Genomic DNA, 19,221 nt, shown 5'->3' on the forward strand with positions numbered 1-19,221 from the left:
AATTTTTTTCTAATTTCGGTCAGAAGAAAAAAGTATTGGCTCTGATAGTGGTAATTTTGTGCCTTTCTGTGTATCTATGTGCCACATCTTGATAAGTAGATTTTTCTCTATCTCTATCATGGAAAAATATTCCTGTTATGGTCTTTGTAGAATCTTACCATTTCTCACAGAAACTTTACACACATTTGCCTAGAAATAAATTTCAAAAGTGGTAGATGTAGATTATTGGCATCTTTACTAAAGGTTCTCTGTAACCTGCTTACAAAGTGGATACTCAGTTTTCTTCTACAATTTTACAAATGTCACTGAACTTAAAATTCTGATACGTTACAGAACCAGTGAGATTTGAAGTTATGGAAAAGAATGTGACAGTCAGTCGAGGAGAGCTGGTTACCCTGAAATGTGATGTAACAGGAGACCACCCAATCCAGGTGGATTGGCTGTTTAATGGGCAACGCTTGCACCACAGCTACAGGTCAGTGTGAAATGCATCACATGTATACTACCAATATTTAACATCACACTCACATCTCATCTACATCCATACTATGTGATCCACTATAATGTGTATGTCAGATGGTACTTTGTTTTGTACCATATATTCTCGTTTCTTGTCATTCTGTTCACGGGTGGATCATGATAAGAGTGATAACTTGTTTGCACCTGTGCAGGCTGTTGTTACAACATAGTGAATGCACTATGATGTATCACATATAGATGTCAAACTATGTCAATTGACAGAGATGCTGGACAAACAAGGCTACCAGATTTATGGTTTGATCTGTGCCGTTTGTAAAGCCGGCAGTGTTTCTAATAAGGGAGACTCCTCATCACACCCTCCTCACATTTAATTGTAAGTTAGCCCATTGGATATCCCATCAAAAACTGAACACAGGAAGGAGGTGTACTCAACTGTTGAAAAAAGAAGAAAACTAGAAATAGTGAATGGTCCAAACTTAATATGTGCAATATCGAGAAATGTTGACTGACATCTTGTTGTGATTGCGTGGTCATGGTTCAAATCACAGTCAGTCCCCCCCCCCCCCCTCCCCCCTCCCCTCCTGCCCCCGCCCCATCCAGTCATTGATGTGTCTGTTCGCTGTATTGAAATTTGTGTATGTGTCATGGTGTTACCGTATTTACTCGAATCTAAGCCGCACCTGAAAAATGAGACTCGAAATAAAGGAAAAAAAAATTCCCGAATCTAAGCCACACCTGAAATTTGAGACTCGAAATTCAAGGGGAGAGAAAAGTTTTAGGCCACACCTCCAAATTGAAACAAAGTTGGTCCATTGTAATATGAGACATAATTTAGGTTGAATGAATGACGATACAGCTACAGTTGTTTGGTTCGAGTCGTAAGCTTAGCAGTTAAGCTTTACGAGGTAGCCATTGCTGTGCGTCAGGAGCTCCGTCCATATTTATACGGGTACCCTTCCTTTTTCACGTGTTTCGTCTGGTTTGAATCGATTGCTTATTTTGCTTTGATCTGATAAGTGCCGTTTTCTTTGTTATAGGTGTTTACGTCACTCTAAGCTGAAAATGCATTACTGTACTGTGTCATGCATTGTTTGTCACATTCTCATAGTGCGTGTTTACGGTCTGTCGCCGCTCGCGGCATGGCTTGCTTTTGTGCGCGCTACCGCCGCTTTAAAAAAGAGAGAGAGAGAGAGAGAGAGAGAGAGAGAGAGAGAGAGAGAGAGAGAGAGAGAGAGACTGATATAGAGAGAGGAATCGTCTCATTAGCGAAACAATGGCAAGAGACTGTTATTTGTTGTTACTTACACTGCTGCTTTCTTTGATAATGATCAACAAGAGCCCAATGATAGAGGATGTTCTGAACGAGTGTTTGGCGAAAATTTTTCTCCGTTTGAAAATCTTTGCGGCCGCTTCTTTAGTACATCGAATTCTGCACAGAAATTAGAGTCATCTTAGATTTAAAAATCTAGTCAGTTGCCGTGCTTCATTTCTGACTGTATCTCTATTAGGCATAAGAATAATATGAAAATAAACATGACACGATACGTATATTCTTCCGCGTTTGCTGTTTTCTCACTCTAGTTTCGTAGTTTATTAGGCAGACAGGATTTAAATGAGATAGCAGCAAACACGAAAGAATACATGGCAAAATGTTTATATTCGTATTATTTTTATGGTGAAGAGAATACTGCATTGATTCACATTTCATCAGGTTACTATTAGCAACCATCTCTTCTCACAGGTAGGAAAAAATTCAGAACGTAGAGTTGGTCATATTGACAAACATCCCAAACAGTCTTACCAGTCGGATTTTCATAGTACATTGAAATTCTGCTACATTCGAAGATGAACAATACGAAATTTGTATTTACTTCGTTGGATAATGTGTGAAAATGCAGTGGTCGAAACTCGGGGCGAAGAAAAAAAAAGCTCGTCTTCCACCTTTTTTTTTAAATTTATTTACTGACGCAGAGGTTTCGACGCCAGTATTTATCTTTGTGCCTACAAAGCATGCCTGTGTAGCGCTACATATATTCGAAGGCAGAAGTTAGTTGTGGCGGCACCTACCAACATTTTTCAGAACTTCCGCTTGCTTTGCACTCAATTGCAAGCCGCAGGCGGTTTTTTGGATTACAAATACCGGAAAAAAAGTGCGGCTTAGATTCGAGTAAATACGGTATGTCAGTTTGGAAGAGCGAAGTGTAACGAAGGGACCTGCAGACGTACTTGCTTTCCTGAAGCCAAGGAACATGGCATCAACCTGAGCACCATTGTCTACAACGCGGTGGATCTTGTGGAGTAAAAGAGGAAGCTTCAAATATTGATTTTTACAGAGGAGATTTTTGGTCTCCAAAAATATCATAAAACATGGTCTATAATTCTACAACAGTTTAATGTAAATGATACAGGCCTATAATTATGTGCACCTGTCTTATGAGCCATCCCATATTCTTTTTCCTGAGTCCATCTCCCTCCTCACACCAATAACGCCCCTGCACACCTACTTTCTACAAGCTTCCCAAAATCTGTAAACACGACAGTCCTGGACATCCCTTTTGTAACTGGTTACTGTGCTCCCTGTGAAAGTAACATGTATAGCCTAGCTCTCATACAAAAGATACAAACCATGTCCTTAAGTGACTCTCTACCATTCCCGTGTCCTTTACCATGTCGATTCCTAGTGGATGTGACCTATCTATACATCGACATCCCTCATGTCCATGGCCTTACTACTACTGAACAATACTTCTCCCGCCATCCTTCTGACTCCAAATCCGATTCCTTATTTCTAATGCACCTAACCAATTTCATCGTGTCACACAACTACTTCTGACTTTGAGGAGAAGGCATATATAGACATATTGTAGCAATGCTATGGCACCTGCATGGCACACTCCTAGGCCAGCCTGTATATGACCCATGCAAAGGAAACCTTGCTGTCCTCCCAAAACCTCAAGCCACTTATCTGATTTAAGTCCATTGATGATATCTTCATGATCTGGACCCAGGGCCAAGACACCCTATCCTCATTATTCCACTGCCTCAGTATCTTCTGTCCTACCTGCTTCACCTGCTCCTCCTCAGCCCAGCTAGCCACCTTCATGGACATTGAGCTCCGCCTCTCTGATGACTCTGTAACAGAACGTAAGATCGTGTATGTCAGTAATTTTCGTGTATGTCAGTAATTTCTTTACGTGTAATGTTTTATGTAAATATAGCCTTTGACTGCGAGTTTAACAATTAAGAGACAGTTATCTTTGGACATGCGGAAAGGAGGTCGATCTTGGGGAGAGGTGGTTAAAAGGACTTTGGGGAGAAACCATGGGCTAGAGGAGGTGGGAATACAGATGTGGTGTAAAACAATGTCTTATTGCATATTATTGTAGAAGTGTTAAATGTGAATAAATGAATTAAATAGTGATTTGCAAAACTAATGTAACGTTTGCTCTCTAAAAATCAAAATACCACATCGCCCTACAAACCAGTTAGTCTCATCCAAACACAAAGAAAACCGCGGGAACATCGCAGTGGAATCACCTCTAGACTTCACGAAGACAACAACGCAGCCATTGAAATGAGTGAAGTACCAAACTGTTCGTACTTGTTAACGACCTCGGACTATAAATTTGAATCTCCTGTAGTACCTGAAGTCACCATGTGGACAAAGGAGTAGGACAACTTATATACAGTGGAAATCATAGGAAGAGGTCTGTTAAACTTGGGGGCTCGTCTGGGATATTACAGTTAAATGCGATGGGACTAATTGCGCTTTGTTTGCGGAACATTACAAACTTTATAATTCGTAAAACATGAATAACATTGTACACGTTTCCTGGACCAGAAAAAGTTGTGTGAGAACCAACAAAGTGCTGGCTTATCGGAGAGGTGGACCTGTGATCGACGTCGTGGTGTGAAAAGATAAGTACAATTCTGCTTTGTTTTAAACTTTCCGTCAAAACTGTATCCAAACACGCGGTGTCATCATGACGCTATCAGAAGAAATTAAAAAGGAAGTTGGAGAAATGTTAGACTCGAACGTGTGTGGTGTAAGTGACGATCCAGATGACTCACAAACCGAAAGAAAACCGGATCAACAGGACTGGGTAAGTTTACTCTTTGCCAGAATGGGACAAATGCAGTCCGAATTAACAAGGGCAATGAACTCAAATAGTGAATTCCTAGAATCGAAAATAAATGCATCCAGTGAATCGCTGGAAGCAAAAATGAAAAGCAACGGGGATGTACTGAAAGAAGAGATCTCAAATTTAAAACTTCAATTAGGAGAAAGTTTGAAGGGCGTGGACTCCAAAATTGAAGCTATAGAGAATAAGTTTGTGACCTTAGAAAGTAAGTTAGCCACAGTTAGCTCAAGTCAAGGGAAAGAGATTGAAAGGTTAACTGCAGCTCAAAGAACTGTGGAGGAGAGGGTAGACAAATTAAGTCTAGATACAGAATCAAAAGTTAACTCCTTAGATGCTGAATTAAATAAGATACAAGAGTCTGTAACATGTAATTTAAGTGTAATAGACAAGAGATTCACTGAAATGGAAGATAATTTTGTGTCTAGAAATTTATGTATGAATGGTGGAAGTGTGTGCAGTAATTCACCTGTAAAAAGTTTTCCTTGTGATAATTTACACCCTGTAGATTTTTTACAACACTGCTCTGACAACCTTGTTACTGGCATGTCTGATAATCTAAAGATTAAATTTGTTAAAACATTTCTTGAGGGAGAAGCTTTGTCTTGGGCAAACCAACATTTTGATGAGTAGAAAACGTTTGATGATTTTAAGAAGAGTTTCTTAAATAAGTTTTGGTCTGAGACTGAACAGGGTAGAATAAAAAGTGAATTTTTAAATGGGCCTAGCTTCAGGGGCAGAAACCACTCAATGAAAGACTTTTGCAGGGATCAACTTAGGAAATTGGTGCATCTAGATAAACCCTTCGACGAAATGACGCAAATTGATGCCCTTAAAAGGAGGTTACCTGAAAGAATACAGTGGGAATTAGTGCATGGACCTGACGACTGTTTAGACCAGTTTCTAAAATATATAGACAAATTAGACAGGGCAATGGAGAGAAATGTGCAACAGTTTAGTAACGGAAACCATTACAGTGGGAGGTGGAATTCTGATTACCGTGGAGAGAATCCTAGAAGGGACGATAGAGATTTTCGGAATGAACACCAATATGATAGAACAAGAGAGTACAATGCTAATTGGAGAGGGAGTAACTGGGAAAGCAATGGTGTAACTAGGAACAACAGATGGGAAGGTAACAACAGAATGAATACAAATTGGAGGAGTGACAATAGAGGTAGACATCCGGAAAACTCTGGACCACCTCAATGAGGGTCCACAGCTTTGGGGCGAACAGATTTAAACATAATAGGACCACTAACTTTCACACAAAACCCAATACTGTAAATAACTGTACCATTAACAAACAGGTTAAAAACCAGGAATACCAAGTGAATTATATAAATTTTGATAAAAAATTTTGGGATGCTATGTGGCACAGTAGACCACCACAAAATAAACATAGGAGAGACCAAAGTTCTGACTCAATTCTGGATGAGGAGATGTTAAATGATTTTTACAGGTGGGCAAAAAGGGGAGAGCAAGCTAATAATGAAGAGAGTAACAAATGTTTTAGTTCAGAATTGGGGGGGTTGTTCACACAAGAAGGTAATAGTGAATCAGCTGATGATAAACCTAAGCAACAGGAAAAAGAATCAACCATAGAAAGTGAAAAACAGAGAGAAATAGATGAAACTGGCATTAAAGTATACCATAGTAGTGATGATGTTAGTATTTTTGATGTGAAAAGTATGGTAAGCAAACCAGTAAGTGAGTACAATGTTTTTATTGAAATAAATAATGAAGTGTTGGAACTTGATGATAGTTGTGGTGACGAAGCACAGGAATATGATATGAATAATGAAGTGACAGCTGAAAATCAATTGCTACATGCCTTTCCTGATGAACTCATGGTTAATCAAAGTGGTGATAACAAAAGTGAAAATATTGTGAAAGAATTAGATTTGCGTGATATTATTGAAAGTAAAGGAAGGCAATTCTTAGAAATCCTGTGGAACCAGTATAACGAGAGTTGTAGTAGCAAAGTGTTTTGGTATCGTCTAAGTATAATTAGTAGAGTTTTATGCCCACGCTGGTGGGAGAGTAAAAGAAAGAGTCTGAGTGAAAGGTACATAAACAGTAGGGAGATATTTTGTGTGCAGCCAAAGTGTAAACTTGACACTAGTAACTTAGAATCTGAAAATCAGGTAAACCTGATGAAGACTGAAAGGGAGGAAGTAGATGGAAATTATAAAGAAATTGAAAAAGATTTATTATATGAAGTCCCTGAGGGGAAGGCAGATGAAAAGGAATTAGGCTGTCCATACATTAAAATAAGAGTAAATCAGTGGGAAGGGCACTGTCTTATTGATACAGGAAGCCCCATATGCGCAATTTCAGAAAAATTTAGAGATAAAATTAGAGATGGTAAGAACTTTGTAGAAATGCCGGTTGTAGGGGTAAAAATCAGAGGTGCCACTGGTAGGCAAAGTAAGGTAGTTAAGAGTCAAGTATTGTTAACGTTTCAAATTGAAAATGTGGAGTTTGAGCAGGGTTGCCTTGTGGTCCCAAGGTTAGAAGAAAATATCATTTTTGGCATGGATTGGGTCTTAAAAGTGGGTGTAAGCTTCTCTTGGGAAGATAAGACTGTTATAATTACTGAACCTGAGAAAAATAGTATTCTGAAAACAGAAATGTACATCCTTAACTGTAGTAATTCTTGCAACCATATCAAAGCTGTTGTAAGCAAGGTAGATAATCAAGCCATAAGTGATAACACATCCTTTGATCTTATAAATGAACAAAATTTCGAAGAATTAGTCGAAGTAAAATTGAAGGAAGCTGTAAATCTAAGTGAAAGTCAGAAAAATCAGTTAAGAGAAGTGTTATGGGAATTTCAGGAGACATTCAGTGAGAGACCAGGGAAGGTAAAAGACTATCAGTGCAGACTTCAACTCAGAGATCATCATCCTTTCTTCCTAAAACCATATGGCATTCCATTCTCCAGGAAAAAAGATGTAGAAAGGGAAATCCAAAAAATGGAAACTTGGGGGATTATAGAAAGGAGTAGAAGTGCTTACAACAACCCATTAGTAGTTGTGTCTAAGAGAAATGGTGGGGTTAGACTTGTACTTGACTCTAGGCACCTTAATAAGTTTTTGATCAGAGAAAATGACCATCCTGACAATATGGATGAACTCCTGCACAAATTTGATAATGTAAAATTTATGAGTAGCCTAGACTTGACATCTGGTTTTCACCAAATACCACTTGAACTTGATTCTAGGAAGTATACTGCCTTTTTGTATGGTGGCAAAAGTTACCAATATTGTGTTGTCCCTTTTGGATTGAATGTATCGGTGGCTGAATTTATCAGAGCACTGGATTTTGTATTAGGTGATGAATTGTCTTCAAAATTAATAGTATATGTAGATGACATTCTTGTAACTGGAAAAACCTGGGAAGATCATCTAAACCTTCTGAGACAAGTCTGTTCAAAATTGAGGGAAGGGAGAATGACCGTAAAATTGGAAAAATGTTGTTTTGGAGTTAATGAACTGAAATTTTTGGGGCATAATATTTCAGAAAAGGGAATCTTACCTGATAAGGATAAGCTTGAGGCCATTGTAAACTTCCCTACTCCCAAGAACAGAAAACAACTCAAGTCCTTTTTTGGTCTCACTGGATTCTATAGAAAATTTCTCAGTACCCAAGCTTTAAATGCAAACTGCTTATGTAACTTACTAAAAAAGAATACTGTTTGGGATTGGTCACAAGAATGTGAGGATGCGTTCGTGGAAATAAAACAACAACTGTCCCAAAGTCAAATGTTGTATAGACCTGTTATGTCGATACCATTCTGTATAATGACAGATAGTAGTGAGACAGGTTTAGGGGCACACTTGTTTCAAAACATAGAAGTAGAAGGAAAATTAGAACACCATTCTATTGCTTTTGCTAGCCGGGTTTTACAAAAGTATGAAAAATCGTATACAGTCACAGAGAAGGAACTACTTGCCATCCACTGGGCATTTAATAAGTTTAAAAGTTATCTTTTATGGCACAAGGTAATTGTTTTCTCTGACCATAAAGCTCCATCGTACATTCAGGAGTGCAGACTCTATCATGACCGTATAACAAGGTGGGTTTTATTCCTTCAACAGTTTGACTATGAGATCAAATTGATTCAGGGTAAACATAATGTCATTGCAGATGCCCTTTCCAGACTACCAGTAGGTGCAGATGTTGAAAATACTTATGGAAAAGAGGAGAAAGAGTTCAAACTTATGTACTTAAAGGGTGTAAAAGATGAAGCTGAAATACTGAAAATCTGTAATGATATTCGTAGAAACCAAAACCATGATGAAAATTGGAAGTTGGTTAAAAGTTATATAGGGAAAAAGGGAGGAGAAAAGGTAGATCAGTATTATAAAGTACAAAAAGGGATTTTGTTTAGGAGACCTAGACCTGACTTAGGCAATTGGAAACTATGTTGGCCTGAGCAATGTATTGACACGTTAATCAGTTACATACACGAACGCTTCGGACAGTGCGGGGCAACAAAATGTATACAGAAGATACAGGAAAATGTATACTTCTATAATATCAGTAGGAGAGTGAAGAAAAAACTTGAAACCTGTGATCGTTGTCAGAGAGTAAAAGTGAGCAACCAAACATCTAAAGGATTGATGCAAAACATTTTACCAAATAAAAACCTTGAATTAACAGCTATTGATCTATATGGACCACTACCAAGGTCAAGGGGAGGGTATAGTTACATCTTCGTTATAGTTGACGTTTTCTCTAAATTTATAAAATTGTATACATTAAAGAGAGCAACCAGTAAACAAATTATCATCAAGCTGACGAATCATTATTTCACAAATGTTGGTATTCCCCAGGCCATCATGTCTGATAATGGGTCACAGTTTACATCTAAATTATGGAAAAATTTTATTGAAGATACAGGAATGAAACATATCTTGATTTCGGTTTGTCACCCATCAAGTAACCCAGCAGAAAGGTACATGAGGGAAATTGGAAGGCTCTGCAGAACATACTGTAGTAAAAATCATGTTAATTGGATTGAAAATGTTACTGACTTTGAGGATATAATGAACAGCCTACAGCATTCATCCACTGGTTTTTCACCTTACGAAGTAATGTTTAATAGACGACCTGCAAATTTGATTTCTGAGAATGTTGATTTCCCACCTTGTCAAACTATGACACCCCAGGAAAGAGAGACAGCTGCTAGGAACACTATGAAAAGACAAGGAGAGGTAAGAAAGCGGAGACATGATGCAAGAAGTAAAGGAGTACAGTTCAGGACAGGAGATCTGGTTTTAGTAAAAACACAGGAAAAATCTAGATTGATGAGTTCTGAAATAAAGAAATTTTTTGACATCTATATAGGCCCCTTTGAAATCAAGGAAAACCCACACCCTAATGCCTATAGGCTAATCTACCCAAAATCCAAGAAGTTATTTGGACTGCGCAATGTTACAGAGTTAAAACTCTACAAACATGACCCATAAAATAGTCTTTAATAAGTAAAATGCTGCTTGGAAAGAACTAGTTGACTGGCCCAACTACATCACTTTATTGTTTTATCATTCAAGGAAAACTTCATGTCAAAGTGTGGGACTATGTCAGCTAAAAGTATGAAGTAGATTTTGTGTTAATGTGAATTATGTCTGTACTAATTACTCTTTGTTCTCTAGTATACCCATTCATTAAATTTGGTACGAGATCAGTGTGTCTGGCTACGAACCGTTCTACAGTGTCATAGTAATGTCTCTTAACAGAAACCAAAGTTAATGATGTGGACACTTTTAAAGTAATAAGATATGAATAGTGATTGTGTGTAAGAAGACAAAACCTTGTCATTTGTAAGCTATGTCAGATGGAACCTTATTTAATGGATAAAGCAAACTGGAGGTACTTGTCAGATTATGAGAGTGTACTTTGAAAGACCAGGTATGTTATAGTGTGTTAAAAATATAGTGGGTAGTCATGAAATTTAATCATGCAAATTAAGAATGTATTGAGGTTTAGAGCATTATGGAAACAGATGTTGGTGTATTACTTTTGAAACACTTGTGATGGATTGAAGGTTATCTGACACTAATTTTGAAGTTTATGTTGTGGGAGAATATTTTGTAATAGTTTAGATAATTTAATGTTAAAGTGAATGAAGAGCTGTTAGGAATTTATCCCATACCCTGTTACACAATTTGGAATAATTTCTATTCATGGCAATATGCTATTTGAGCACAGGAGAGTAAATAAAAATGAAACGCTGCTTAATAATGATGTAAAAAAAATGGTTCAAATGGCTCTGAGCACTATGGGACCCAACTGCTGAGGTCATTAGTCCCCTAGAACTTAGAACTAGTTAAACCTAACTAACCTAAGGACATCACAAACATCCATGCCCGAGGCAGGATTCGAACCTGCGACCGTAGCGGTCTTGCGGTTCCAGACTGCAGCGCCTTTAACCGCACGGCCACTTCGGCCGGCAATGATGTAAAGTTAAGGTATAAATACTAACAATCTTACACAATTTAAGTGTAGAGTTTGTCATAATTTGACCTATAAAGCTGAAATAGATGTACAATGTGAGGATACTGCAATTATAGTCACAATGATATGGAACGTCTCAGCTATCTCATTATAAAGGAAACATTAAATCATAAATATGTAAACCAATCTGACTCTGAAAATACAGTGCTGATCGCACATAATTGAATTTGCACTGGATTCACTATGTGATTCCATTCATCACGTATACATGAATTTTCCCTAAGAGACAACCATTTAACATTGTGTATAAGTATTACAATATTTTGAATTATGTCTATTTTATGTATGTGGTTAAAAGAACCTGTGTATTTTAGAATAATGATTTCTTTAGATTTAATGGTTGTTTTGGGCACAATCCATGCCATAAGGTATTTTATTGAAGCACTTATATTAAAAGATTGTGAGAGATGCCTGCATTCCACAGTTCACTTAATATATTCTAAAGAAACCACTGACAATCAGAAGAATGAGGTTAACTAAGATGCATTAAGTCAGTATTGAAGTAAACTTGAGTTTATGCATATACTATATAATTATGTACCCATCTTAACACGGCTGTTCAGCTACCATGATCAATTAAATATAAGGTGCCATATTTTATTGTTAGTTATAAGCTCATTACACTTATTGCTCAATACAGCCAATGTAACTTTCAAATTGTATATCATGGAAAGTGTATATATATAACTAAGATCACTTGGGAACCAATTTTATTACTAACTTTCGGAACTGGAAATTTTATTATGATGTGGGTATTAGACATATTTTATTCCATAGTGACACACAATCCCATGCATGCCATGCACGGACTTGTGTGGGGGGGGTATTGTAACAGAACGTAAGATCGTGTATGTCAGTAATTTTCGTTTATGTCAGTAATTTCTTTACGTGTAATGTTTTATGTAAATATAGCCTTTGACTGCGAGTTTAACAACTAAGAGACAGTTATCTTTGGACATGCGGAAAGGAGGTCGATCTTGGGGAGAGGTGGTTAAAAGGACTTTGGAGAGAAACCGTGGGCTAGAGGAGGTGGGAATACAGATGTGGTGTAAAACAATGTCTTATTGCATATTATTGTAGAAGTGTTAAATGTGAATAAATGAATTAAATAGTGATTTGCAAAACTAATGTAACGTTTGCTCTCTAAAAATCAAAATACCACATCGCCCTACAAACCAGTTAGTCTCATCCAAACACAAAGAAAACCGCGGGAACATCGCAGTGGAATCACCTCTAGACTTCACGAAGACAACAACGCAGCCATTGAAATGAGTGAAGTACCAAACTGTTCGTACTTGTTAACGACCTCGGACTATAAATTTGAATCTCCTGTAGTACCTGAAGTCACCATGTGGACAAAGGAGTAGGACAACTTATATACAGTGGAAATCATAGGAAGAGGTCTGTTAAAACTCCATCTGTACCTTTCTCCATATCAAGCCCATTGACACCACCAGGACTTGTATCTTGACACCTGTCACTTCTTAAAGACCAAAAAATTGGTCCCATTTAGCCTACCACCCACAAACCACGTATCTGCAGTGACAAAATTCCCTTGCCCATTATGTTGCAGGACTTGCAACTCGCCATATACTCATCACACGTGCCCCCAACCCTCCCTCCACCCCCAATAACCAATTACACAGTTGAGAGTCATCCTTGAACACATCCTGTACTCCATTAATCCTCCAAGATTCGGTCTCCACTAGCCTTTTTACCTAAACCATGTACCGAACAGTCCCCCTTCCTCTGTCCTGTCACCCACTCTCAATCCGTTCCTCAATGGCATCATCATCATTTGCCACAGGCACTCACTGGTGCCCATGTGTCACATTCCTATCCCATGCACCTACTGCCTCTCCCTCCTGCATTCATATCCCATACAGCTGCTGGCTCCCTCCAATCCATCAGCTACCCTTTTCCAACTCCTTATCCCGTTACTCACCTCTTTTTCCCTCTACTCACTCTCACTGACATGTGTGTGTTGTGTGTTATGTGTTGTGTGTGTGTGTGTGTGTACACATATACTCTAGCTCATTAAAGGATTCATCTGAAGTCTACCAAAGCTTTCTTCCTTTTCTTGTGTGCCTGTTGACAACTCAGCATTTCCACTATTCAATGAGTTTTTTCCTTTACTCCTAAATTATTCAGATTTTTTGTAATTTTTGACAGAAAGTTCAATACTACATAAAAGGGAAAAATATATTACTTAACTTGAGTTTCTAAAATGTTTACCTCCAATTGCTTTGCTCCTCCACCTTAAACTATAAATTATAATGTTGCCAGAATGGTTACAGAATTAAATGAACATTAACTTCTTGCATTGTGTCGTATTGTCTCACAACCTGTATCCAGCTGCAGGAACTCAGCCTTTGTCCCATGTCAGTTAATTTATATCTGATGGGCTACCTTCTAGTAACATGGAGATTTGCCGTAACTGAGCTTGTAATTGCTGGGGTTTATTAAGAAAACAGAGCTTGATTTTGAAAAAGATTACCCTCACCTTCAAAAATTAGATGGAATTGTAATATGTCATAGATGTGCCTAAATGAGAAGAGATGTCATGAACCAGGGGTAAAAGTGTGAATAATTACAGAGGTCTGCAACATAAAAATGATTTCAAATTTATTAAGTGATTTTTATAGTGTTTTCAATGGTGATTTCGGGAAAAATAGTGAAAAACATCCATCGTGTACAGTTGTTTCACAAACTGCTTGTCTAGTTTTAGCTTTTTTCGATATTTCAGCACTCTAATGAGTTTGAATTTTTGTTTTTAGGATCTCCATAAACCATTATTTAGCTGTTTTTTTACTAGATATACATAAAATAAAGAGTAATTAGGAGCAACTAGCAGTATTTTCATGTCATTGTCTGTCTGTCATGCTGCCCCTTTACCCACCATCACCAAGCAGTGAGCTTCTGCTATTGTCCTTCATTTCACAGTACCTCTTCACTCTGTGCTGGTTACATGTTGTTACTAGTGCTTTAAAGTAGTGACTGTTTTCTTGTGTTGTGAAGTTGTTTTATGGACAATGGACACTGGCTACCAGAGGATGCTTCTGCTACATTTATGGTAACTGTACCGTTAAAAAGCAACAAAGAAAAATTTCCGATTTTGTTGAAAAAGTATATTTCGCCTATTTTGGTATAAAGTTAGGTGATCACAATAAGCCTTGGGCCCCACACAAAGTTTGTTCAGTGTGTGTTGGAGAACTGAGGCAATGGTTTCAACGTAAAAAGCAGTCCTTAGGTTTTGGAATACCAATGGTTTGGAGGGAGCCCAAAAATCATAGTGATGACTGCTACTTTTGTTCTCGCAATGTACGAGGTTTCAGTTTGAAAAACAAAAATGATATTTCTTACCTTAACATTCAATCAGCCATTCGCCCTGTTTTTCATGGGCCTGAAGTACCAATGCCCTCTCCTCCAGATTCTTTGGATAATATAGATGATCACGAGCCATTGGCTCAGCAAGGTAATAGTGAAGAAGACATAGAGTGCTACGATCCTGGCACAACCGATCCCATGCCATTCTCACAATCTGAACTGAATGATTTAGTTAGAGACCTAGGCGTTTCTAAAGAATAAGCAGAGGTTTTAGGATCTAGATTGAAAGATAAACATATGTTGGCTCCAGGTACATCCTTTTCTTGGTATCGATCGAGGGAAAAGGGGTTTGTATCTTTCTTCTCTCAAGAAGGTGACCTGGTGTTTTGCAGTGATGTTCCTGGACTTATGGCACATTTCAAAATAGAATATGCTCCTGATGAGTGAAGACTTTTTATTGATTCTTCAAAAAGAAGCCTTAAAGCAATACTTCTACACAATGGCAATAAGTAAGCTTCTATACCAGTTGGACACTCGGTTCACTTAAAAGAATGTTACAAAAACCTTGAATTGGTTTTAAGCAAATTCTGCTATTCAGATCACAAATGTGATTTAAAAGTGATTTCAATGCTGCTTGGTCTACAAAGTGGCTATACAAAGTTCCCTTGCTTTCTCTGTGAATAGGGCAGTAGAGACAGAAAGCAACACTACATAAAAAAAGCTTGGCCATTGAGAAAAACCTTACAGGTAGGGGTTAAAAATGTTGAGAGGAAAAGCCTTGTGGATCCCAAAAAGGTATTACCTCCACCACTTCACATTAAGTTGGGGCTGATGAAACAATTTGTTAAGGCATTGCCAGAAGAAGGGGAGTGTTTCAGATACACATATTTGTGGATAGTTTCCGCTTTATCTGAGGCAAAGCTAAAGGAAGGAATCTTTGTCGAACCAGACATTAGAAAACCTTTGTCGAACCAGACATTAGAAAACTAATGACAGATCCCAACTTTGTGAACAAAATGGAAACAAAAGAAAAAGCAACATGGACATCTCTTAAATTAGTTGTTATCGGTTTCCTAGTAAACAAAAGAGATCCAAACTGCAAGACAATCATCACAGACACGCTTGACAACTTTAAGAAGCTGAGCTGTAACATGAGCATTAAAGTTATTTTTCTCCACTCATATCTTGACTACTTCCCTGCAAACCATGGTGATGTAAGTGAAGAGCAGGGCGTTAGATTCCACCAAGACATCAAAGAAATGGAAAGAAGATGTCAAGGAAGATGGAACATGATAGTGAACTACTGCTGGATGATAAAAAGAGATGATCCTCAATGAGTGCACAGCCGGAAAAGCAATAAAAGACGCTGTGACAGAAAGCGAAAGCACTTATGAGCTTAAAGAGAAAAGGAAGTGTACTGGAAATGTAGTTTGGAACATGATTTATGAATAAAATAAAATTTTATAATGTTGGGAAAAAATGTGATAAATTGCTTAAAGTTTGTTATTATTCCCAAAAATATGCCCATTTTTGTGAGAAAACATGACGTGATAGAAAAAAATGGATTGGATTTTTGAAATCAGTGCAGAAAAGTACATAAAAGTCAGTTATCAAATTTCAAACAACTTTAAAAAAATATTTTTTGCAGACCTGTGTTATATGAGTTTTTAGAAAGAAAAATAGAAGTTAACTGAAATATAGATGACATTATATAAATTAACAACATATTTCAAATGAATTTTTTTCAATTTTGTAGGTCGGATTTTGAGATCCTATTCAAGTTACATTTAGATATGTTACAGTTATGCCATTACAACAAATGTTTCAGTATTATATCTTTGCATTGACATATTGAAGGTTTTAGTGACTTCTGAAAAATGTGTTTATGCCTTTTTCAGCAGGACAAGTGTGTCAGAAATAAAGACTGACAAAGGCCTACTGTCCCAGTTGGTCATCAGTGAAACTGACCGTCAAGATTCTGGTCTGTACATCTGCCAAGCAGGGAATGTGTTTGGGCACAGTGCACTACTTGTCCATCTTGCTGTGCAGGGTGAGAATATTTTAGTTATTATTCCTTATCAATGATATCTGCCTCACTCATGGCTTTGTATTATGGTAGTACTTCATTTTTAAAAAAATTGATGGTTTATGAACATCAGTAAGTACAGTTACACATTCCATTGAATGCAATTATGTGCATATGGTTACTGAATTATTTCAACAGGAAGTGCAGTTACACATTCCATTGAATGTAGTTATGCACAGGTGATTACTGAATTGTTTCATATGATGTGAATAGCCCTTATGTATTAGATCTAATGAATCTTGAAAGAGGTTCTTTAGATAAAATTTTAAAAGCTATTGAAAGAGATTAACATGTAAATGGTTTTCTGGTTATTTAACTGCACGAAGTCTTTATTATTCTTCCCTTTCTAAAAAAATATGAATTGTTGTATTTCAGTCCTTAAGTGTTAACTTGGTGTGCAAAGAAATTAGCAAATAAATAGTAAAAAGTAATGGAACAGTTCTTATTATGTAACTGATCTTCAGATGTTTCTGTGATTTTTTTCCGTTGTTTCCAGTGTTTTCAGCTGCATCTACCCTTGCTGTGAAGGAGTGGGGGAATATTAGGGCTGAGTTGATTACATTTACTATGTTAGGGAAATATTGATTAAACATAATATTTCATAAGCACGCCATAAATATCAGATGTTGTAGACAGTTAAAATATTTGTTCAAATTATAATATATCAGCATATAACCTCAAGGATGGTTTTAACAAACCTACACTTTACACTCAGCAATAATTATTCTAAAAACAGAACTGCTGCAAAAATTCCTCTAAAGGAGCATTGTTAGTTGCTACATTCTAACAGCTGACAACACCTGTGATGGTGGTTCATAAATGTAGTGTTGGAGTCCCACCACATTCATCAGCACTTCCAACTTGACCACCTTATAAAACCAATGCCCTTTGTCCTGAATTAGAGTCACAGACACAGTGGTCTGGCAGCTGTTGTTCTGTGCTCCTTAGGCCCAAGGTTTGTGGGCATCACATGGTGCATATCCTTCTGCCTTGGGCTGTGCATGGGTAACCATGCCCTCTATGTTCTCAGATGGTCTCACTCAACAATACTGGTGGTGTCATGTCTGTCACAGCACATCCTCTCCCCTTTTAAACTTCTCAATGCGTGAGACTTTCCTTTTGGGACTCAAAACGAATTTTAGGTTTGTCATCAGATAATTAGCTCACAGAGGTGGAATTAATACATAAAACCAGCACTCTCAAGTTAATAATTCCAGTAATGTCATAATTTAACAGAGCACACACATTTCATTTCCTTAGGGGCTTCACATTAAATAAAAGGCCAATAGATTAAAAAATAAACTTGGGATGCCAAACAGTGACAAAAAATACTCATACTAATCTGAAGACATCATCTATTCACAAAGTAAGGCAACCTCCAGTCATTGACTCTTCATTAATAAAAATGTCTCACTACAATCTAATTCAACCATCCTCTTCAACAAATTATAAAAAAATCTTCGATGAGGGTTTTACAAAACGAAAGTACTCTGAGAGATGGAGCTTTGTGATTGAGATTCTTAACAAGAACAGTGATAGGAGTGACAAACCTGAGTATTTCCATAGGACCACTAAATCTGGGCAGCCATTTCCCCATTATCTTGTCCAATAACTGGTTGGTCGCTTTTAAATTATGGATAAAATAACAGTGACATGGTTTGAGTGAGCTGGCCATCTTCCTGTATTGCATCTTTTAACTTACCTAGCATAAGAAGGCATTACATTTGCTCATGCCTGGTTTGATTTCTGAACCAGGTTCCTGCCATTCGCTGACCATGATTCTATTTAACATATCCTCAGTTCACCCACGGAGGGTAAGCATATGCTATTTGAACTGTAACTGTAGTAACACGGTTCATGTTTTCTGTCGCACTTCACATACCGTAGCCCGGGAACTGTCTCCTAGGCATGCCTGATGTGAACTGACCGGGCACGGCCCGTGCTGCCTGAGTTGTTGTTGTTGCTGTTGTTCCGCCAGCAGAGGTCACGGCCGAATTCTCGCGCGCCCTCTGGTGGACTGGACTTTATTTGCGGCAACTACCGTTTGTGACGTGCCGTGCTGATGTGCGCCTCCCGCGATCTTCCTGGTGGCTACTGCACTCCTCCTCCATCGGGGAGTGAAGCCACTGTGATCCACTGCGTCGGAAGGTGGAGCGCCGTGCAGGAGCGATGACCTCCACGTCCATCGTAAGGCTGGATTCGAGGGGATCGGCCAACCCTCGAGCTGGAACCTTCGAATACGGCTGGAAGTGACCCACACGAAGAGGTCCTCGTCGTCCCACACCGGAGGTCGGGACAGAACGGGAGACAAGCCGTCAAACTCCAGATGCTGGTCCACCTCAGGAAGGGCAAGACCCGGTGGTGGGGACGATGGGGAAGGGACAACCACAGGTGAACCAGCCTCCTGAGAAACCGGGCCTGAGAGGGGGGCTGGCTCTCGCTGGAGCATCTCTAACGATGGTGATGCTGGTGCTGGAGCTACTGGAGGCTGCCAAGGCTGAGAACCATCGCAGTGCGGCAGAGTCCCAGGGGGGAGAGGCAGTAGCGTCCCCTAAGAAACCAACACGGGTGCCAGCAATGGGGAAGCCGGTGTCTGAGGGGTCGGAGGGTGGGAGCCCAAACGTGGACGTAGCTGATTTTGGTGACGACGTACCTCCTGGTACC

At 38.5% G+C, this 19,221-nt stretch overlaps 1 protein-coding gene across 1 annotated transcript in view; it reads left to right on the plus strand.

Annotated features, from left to right (window-relative positions):
* Nucleotides 1–19,221, plus strand: part of LOC126456806 (Down syndrome cell adhesion molecule-like protein Dscam2) — a 567,168-nt gene that overhangs the window by 417,406 nt on the left and 130,541 nt on the right. The window contains 2 exon segments of the mRNA XM_050092599.1: nucleotides 334–475; nucleotides 16,370–16,521. Of these exon segments, the coding sequence (XP_049948556.1) occupies nucleotides 334–475; nucleotides 16,370–16,521 (294 nt within the window).

Source organism: Schistocerca serialis, chromosome 1 (genome assembly GCF_023864345.2).
Source record: "Schistocerca serialis cubense isolate TAMUIC-IGC-003099 chromosome 1, iqSchSeri2.2, whole genome shotgun sequence".
NCBI classification, from domain to species: Eukaryota; Metazoa; Arthropoda; class Insecta; order Orthoptera; family Acrididae; genus Schistocerca; species Schistocerca serialis.